The sequence below is a fragment of the Alligator sinensis genome, unplaced genomic scaffold (genome assembly GCF_000455745.1).
Source record: "Alligator sinensis unplaced genomic scaffold, ASM45574v1 scaffold343_1, whole genome shotgun sequence".
NCBI classification, from domain to species: Eukaryota; Metazoa; Chordata; order Crocodylia; family Alligatoridae; genus Alligator; species Alligator sinensis.
Window position 1 is genome coordinate 992,428 of NW_005841947.1, and position 7,284 is coordinate 999,711.

Below are 7,284 nucleotides of genomic sequence, written 5' to 3' on the forward strand. Positions count from 1 at the left end.
GACATGGAGATGGAGAGAAAAGAGTTGAGAGAACTAAATATGGTTTATAGTTTTGAAGAAGAGAAGAGTAAAGGGTGGGTGGATCAGGGGAGGAATGGGGCATGATAGCAATTTTCAAATACTTGAAAAGCTGCCATAAAGAAGAGCCAGAACAATTGTTCTTCCTTGCTGCAGAATGCAGGAAATGAAGCCATGGATATAAACTTTAGAAAAGAAGATTCAGACTGAATCTCAGAAAAAAACTTCCTTACTGTCAGAATGCTAAGATAACAGGATAAGCTGTCCATGGAAATCCTGGAATCTCCTTTTATTGGAGGTTTTCAAGATAAGGACTTGTTGGGGATAGTGGAGGAATAGTGTGTCGTCCACTTGGGGAGGGGATTGAACTAGGTCGCCCTTGAGAGGTCCCTTTCAACCTGACGATTCCATGAAAGATCAAGATCCATTTTTTCTTTTTTTAATAGCTTCCAATTTGGAAGCATGAAGTCATTAAACACTTATCACTTCTGTTGTACTTTACAGTTTCAAATCCTGAACACGCAATCTAATTTAAATGCATGCTGCTGTTTGCAAATCCACTTGATATCCTTAGTGATCAGGCTTCTGAATTTGACTGAGTAAATGCTCTGGGAACTGATGTGCCCTTATAAAACAGGATTTTTAGAGCTGGACAGGGCAGATATGCTAATGATCTTCTGATGCTGTTGGTTGCTCCTCTTTCATTTATGTAAATGCAGACTTTGCTATCTGTCTTGCTTCAGCTGAATTTGATATATTAATGGCAGTTTCCAAATCTACTTTGATTTTGAGGAGAAGGGGAGAGAATGGCTAAGGGAAAAGAAGGGGTTCAGGCCAAGAAGGACCTTTGCAACCCAAGACGGGCAGAACTAGATCATTTTCCTCTCTTTCTGATGACAGATGTTACTCCTGTTTCAGAGTCTGAGGGAAAATTGTATTGGTGGGCATGCTACTTCTTAGTATGTTTTAGGCAACAGATATTAAAAGCTAAGCCTCTAAGAAAGTGGTCACATGGGGCCAGATCCTATCAACTTATTAGGCATCCAAGTGGACTTACATGCATAAGTGCTTTTCTATTTCACCCTGCTTGAGTTCTGCAAATCCATTAATGCATCTACTTTTGTTACTTCATCTTAGCCTTAAGACTTGAGTCGCAACAAAGCAGTGAGGAGGAGATAGAACCCACTTTTTGAATGAACTGTTTTTCAGCAACTCTAGCAGAGTGAAATGAAATCTCATGTAGGTGCCTAAGTCCACTTATGTGCCTAAGAGGTGAAATAGAATCTGCCCTGTAGTTTCACATAACTATAGATAGTTTAATACAGTTCACACTACCGGTTGCTAACAAGAACTGGCAAAGAACAGTGATCATTGGATATGGATGAGCTGATGTTTCCTGAAACTGAAGATCTTGTTCTCTTTTCAGCTTGGCTCCTGATGTGGTATCCAGAGAAGAAATCCCTCAGTACGACAAGGAACAAGTTCAGCATGTGAAGGGGGTATTGCGGGACTCTATTGCAATGCTTGAGCAGGTAGAGCTCCAAATTCTCTCATGGACCCTCTCCCCCCACCATCAGTGCAATTGTATTGCCTTTTGAGATATCTGTGAGAAACAAATGGGTCATTTGAAAAGGGTTTAACATCCAATTGAGAGAGTATCCTGCTCCATGAAGTAAACAAACCAGGCTGCAGTGGCACAACTTTAGGAAGAGTATCATTGCAGCAGTGTGGCAAAGAAAATGCAGCTGCATCTTTGCACCTTGCTGTTCCTTTGCTGGAAGGTGCTGCTTTCTCTTCCTATGCACAATGTCTCCTTCCCTCAGCGCTACGTATTTGCAGAGATGTGGCAGTAGAATAATAAGTCCATGGAGTCTTACAGTCGCTTTACTTCTAAGAATTAGAAACGGAGCAGACCTATTAAAGAACATATTCCATCATAACGCCAGGGCAGGAGTGTTCCCTGTACTCCCTTGAAATGAAGCAAGCCATCAGGGTTGGTCATTTCCTTTGGGATGACTGTTCCACAGCTTGGTAATGGCAAATGTTGGAGTCTAAACTTAGTTTTGCAAAAACATCCAATAATGTTTATAGTTCTACTCACTTAGCACAAGGAAAATCAAGGCAGAAATCCAGTCTGCAAGCACAGAGAATTTTAAGCGCTTGATATGGATCTGATTGCAAATGGCTTTAAAGGGAGTTTAAGGAGGGAAGCTTAAATTTGCTTTAGTTGGGCCTAGAAATCAAGTCCTGAAAGAAGGAACCAGAAGCTGCTGGATTTAAATGACTTTAAGAAGATGGTAAGGGACTTGAATAGTCAGTGGAAAGTTTCTTGCTCTGTGGAGTTATCTGGATACTTCAAGATAAATGAATTCAGACTAGATTGGCTGCCTTCCTGATAGCAGTTTGTGCTGGAGTAATGACAAACCTGACATCCTCTTAGGCTAAAACCTTGCTAGCTTTGCTCACTGAATTTCTAGGAGGTGTAGGAGGACTCTGAGCAGTAAATTCTAGTGAAAGAACTTTTGTGTTTTGCTGATGGGATGGAGTATAGAGCATCACACTAACAATGGTTTAGGCCCATACTTAAGAAACTTTCTTGATACTGGCAGTGCTTTCCAGTGATACCCCGATTTTTCTAGCTTTCCTCCCTTGTTTTGAGGAAAGTAGTAGAGAGGCAGCCTCCTGTGTGATCTGGAGTCCTCAGACTTCTTTACTACCGTCTGTTTAATTTACAAAAAATGGTGGTAGTCTTCCTGGTGGATTATGATGGACAAAGAAAGATCAAGTGTCCATGCTCACTTAGTCTGTCAAGAATTTTTGTTAATTCGTATAAGGTGGCATGGGTATATTTATAAAACCTGGACAAGTTTAAGATTAGGTTTCCTTTTGTATGGCTCCATCCTCTTGTCTGCAGGAGGACTCAAGGGACAGTACTAGTCAGTAACTTCTCCCTCAGTGGCTTGGCACTGTTCCTCCCCCTACCCACCTCACTTTCTCTACACCATCAGGCCTATCTTATACAACACATGTTGGCTTTTTTCCTGCCTGCCCCTATGAGATGGAGGCTGCAGATCTGTTGCTGGGTTGAGAAGCTGTTTTTCACTGAGGGGAAGGACTGAATCAGTTGATTCTGATTTTGTAAGCTGTGAACCCTCTGACTTGAGTTCTATCACTGTGCCCTAGGACTTGTACAGAATTTATGTTTGTAATTAAGGACACCATGGAGGAGCTCATAACTCCTATTCTCCTCTCAGTGCCTCACTTTTCTCCCCCTGAGAGTCTGGGGGAATGCAGATAAAATAATTTTGGGCCTGTCTTGTTCCCAGGACTACCTGCCTGTAAACTGCTGCCACTCTGATATTACCTACTTCTAGTACAGCTGGAAAATAACCTTTATTGAAAAAGGATAGAAATTTCTTACTTACTCTTTCCTTCCCTCTCCCCTTTCTGAATCTCCACTCTCTGCTTTCCTAACTCTGCCACTGGAACAGTAACTAATTGCAAACTTTGAAGATGCTATTTTAAAAAAGCAGGCAAAATGAAATATTTAAATGTATGGAGTGTGAATGTTAACTATTTTTCTGATGTGACAAAAATCAGCACTTTTTAAAACTTCCTCTAGAAGTCCTGATGCATTTTAAATCCATATTATATCTTGTCCTGTATGAGTGGCTAGTGCCTCAACATACAGCAGGAGACACTACTGTAATGCCCACCTTGTGGTGGGCTTACAGTATTTGTCTTGAGCAGGAGCGATATTAAAAAATAAGAGTGGTGTCACTTATTTCTTCCAAGTAGCTAGTGCAGCTGCAGTGTAGTTTAGCAGGGTACAAGTGCAAAGAGTTCAGTAGCTGTATAGAAATGACAATCTATATTGTGGATTGTGCTTGCTGGGCAGCTAAAATATGATTTAACTACAGACTACTGTTAATATGAAGGGGTGGCAGGGAATTAATTTGACTGTAAAGAAAAATAAAAATTAATAATTGATGTTCCAGTTTTCTTATTATTGTAGCCTTGTAACTTAAGTGTTTTGGGTGGCGGGGGTTGTATCTCCACAGCTGAAGAGCTCCCTTTCTCTGCTCCAAAGAAGCTTTGACAACCTGAACAAGACCCAGAATAGCAAGACGGAGAGTTAACCTCATAAAAGCCTACACAAGAATGAAGACGCGAGGGGTGAGGTTGGGGGTGGACATTCTACTGTCTCAGGACTTTTTTTACAATTTTTGCTCAGCAGGTGCCTCTAATAAAGGTCTCTGGATAAAACAAGGTGGATTTGGATCTCCCCTAGCTCTGAGAAACTTTCCTCAGTGCTCCCCTAAATATGACTTTTGTTTTTCCTTGTGAACAATGCACAGCTTGGAATTCCCTAGTGTGAATGAGTGAACACTTTTTGTACTGTACAGTAACTGTGATGTGCAAATTACAAGATGAAAACCAACCTTAGCAGAATGTTTGTATTTGAATGAAGTCCAAACTTCGGATTGCTATGAAGAATCTTACTTTGACAGAGAGAGAGAACGGGGCAGTTTGCACCTGCAGGATATTTGTATGCTTCCTCTGATGCATCCTCTACAAAACAAGATACATTTTTTTAGAGGGCTTTTCAGTTTCACTCAGCATTAGCCGAAATATTCTCTGACTTTTTAGGTCTGTCTCTGTTCTAGCCCATTTTCCCCTTTCCCGTGCCACACCTTTTTCCTAAGGATCCCCAAGAAAGGTTTCCTCTCCTCTCCTTCTGTAATTCCTATCAAAGGTGATGTTTTCTTATCTCCCGGCCTGAACTTTCCCAAATGGCTTGAGTGGGGAAACTGGAGGAGCATTTTGGTCAACTTGGTGGTCTTTTTTGGTGCCTTTTTCTTGGTCTCTTTCTTTTTTTTCTTATCATGTGGCTATTTCTAGAATCATGCCAGATCTACATTACAGAAACAGCTATGTGTAATCATCCTAGGCTGGGCTACAAACAAGTTTTTTGTAACTTATAAGGATGGGCTTTCATGCCAGTGTAGACTTTGGTGGGGAGGAGCATGACCAAGATGCATGTGATTTCAAATACAGGTTTCCCTTGCTTTATACAGGTTCTATATCTGCTCTTATGCGATGACCCTTTTTATACCAAAAATTCGTTGTATGCGAGGTAGATTCAGTGTGGCGGAAGCCCGCAGTCAGCTACTTTGTGCGTTGCATTGTGGGAGTGACATGCACCAACATAGTCTCCTGTGTAGATCTGTGCTCTTTGCTCGTTGTCTGTGATGTGTTTCTTTAGTTGCCATTTCCACTACGGTAACATTCATCACCACCCTGTGCTCGTGTGTACTGTCTGCTGTTGGTGAGTACCAAAATTGTCTTGTAAGTGGTAGAAATGGGTCTGGGCGTCAGTACAGTTGAAGTCTTGGAACATATCCCTATTTGTTGCATTGTAAAGTGAGTTCCCTTTATGTGAATTCGAGTTGTATGTGTGTTCCTGGAAAACAGTGCATAGTATAAAGCAAGGGAACCTGTATGTTGAAGATGGCTGTTTTATAACATAGGAAGGGCCACTGTTTTCTTCACTAGTTTACGTTAGGTTTGACTGGAACAAACCTGTTTACTGACCTGATACATAGTATAGGACTTGAATTTTTTAAAACAATATATCGGGTTGAAACAGGCCCTCTTTTAAATAACAGATACTTTTCTCCCATAGTCAAGGTTTATCTCTGTCCTCTCATCAGGTTATAACTCGCTTTTAATTTTTTCTAGTGCAGATGAGATTGCTTAAGTGTCTTTTACAACTAGAGTAATTTGGCTGTAATTTATATCTAAACTAACAGAGCTGTGTTACAACCTTTATTGTCCTAGGATTCTTGCCAGGTCTCCTGACAGGGCTATAGTTGTAGTTATTGTGAAATAGAAGACATGGCACTGTGCGGCAGTGGAAGTGTGAGCTCAGTGCTGTGCTCTGCATCCACTCACCGAAACGGGCCAAGTTGGTGACACCTATTAAGGTTATTATTTCCTGCTGTTGATATATTGGTGTGTCCTTTCGTATGTGGGTGGATATTAGCAGCTATGTTTAGCAGCTAAGAGGCGAGTGAGGTTTGTCAACCATTGATTTGATTGAAACATTCTGGCTTGTTTTTTGGCCATATGTTATACACTCATGCCAATATGTTGTCACTATGAATAGCAAAACAATCTGCTAGCGATTTGTATTGATCAGGAAAGATTGTTTTTTTTTTTTCTTTTTAGTTGCTCTTCTTCCCCTGCCCCTTCCTCCGGCCCCCCTTTCCAGACTTTGCAATGTGAGCCTAGTTCTGTCTTTTTAGAGAAGGTGGTTTTAATAGATTTTTTTTCTCCCTATTATAAGTTCTTTCCAGAACGGTAGTGCTATTTGGGATGTTCTTGTTGAGAAGCTGCTGCTGCTGCTGTTCAGGTCAGTTCCCTAGGTGTCTTGTGAGTGTCATTAACGGAGCCATTGTGTGGCCTAGATTACACCCAGCTGCATCTTTTTGGGTTTTGTTGTTTTGTCTTTTTTAAACAAAAGTGGGTAACATTACAAGAACTGTATCTGGAAGAGTTTTGTGCATGGCTGTTGATCCACTTGTTTTGACGCCAGAGGCAGCAGCCATACAAAAGCAATCATCTCGGTTTAACCAGATCCATGAAACAGCACACCTTGTGTGAAGAGGCTGGGGGTCAGCCACGGCAGGCTGAAGTCAGGGCAGAGCAGCACCATGGAGACGAGCTGGTTGGGAGACGCACGAGCTTTCGTCAACGCAGCCACCAAAGTAGGTCGTTGCTCACGAAAACCTTGAAGGTGCTGCCCTGCCATCTATGTTTTGGACAGACCCAGACGCTGTAAGGAGGAAGAGGGTCAGTTGAGGGTGGCCATGAAGAAGGTGGCTCTAGGTAGGGGGCGGGTGAAGCCCTGAGAGGGCTGCCTCCTGGGCAAGCGTGGGCTCCATGCACATGGCCTGGCCTGGGCTAGACTGGGATTGACCCCAGTGTTGCCAACTCTCTACGCTTCGGGAATGTGAAAGAGTTAGCTCTTTCTTTTATATGTCCTGCTGGACTCGGTGGGACCTCGGGAGAAAGCCCCAGGGGCAGCGGCCTTGAATTCCGGGCAGCGCTTGGGGGGGTGGGGTGCCCTTGTGACGTGGCTCTGCCTGGAATGTGCCCCTATGACGTAGCTGTGCCTGGAACGAGCCGGCCGGGGTACCCCTGTGGCGTCGTTGCGCAACAAACTGGCACCCTCTGGGCTCCCCCCGCGGCAAAGCCGCTGCA

The 7,284-nt window shown here is 42.8% G+C and overlaps 1 protein-coding gene across 2 annotated transcripts in view; it reads left to right on the top strand.

Moving 5' to 3' along the window:
- Positions 1-4,459, top strand: part of GRAMD1C (GRAM domain containing 1C) — a 105,331-nt gene extending 100,872 nt beyond the window's left edge. For both annotated transcript variants that reach the window (XM_014518269.1, XM_014518268.1), the window contains 2 exons: positions 1,445-1,550; positions 4,080-4,459. In XM_014518269.1, the coding sequence (XP_014373755.1) occupies positions 1,445-1,550; positions 4,080-4,157 (184 nt within the window). In that variant the 3' untranslated portion in view covers positions 4,158-4,459. The remainder of the gene's footprint in view (positions 1-1,444; positions 1,551-4,079) is intronic.
- The last annotated feature ends 2,825 nt before the right edge of the window (positions 4,460-7,284 follow it).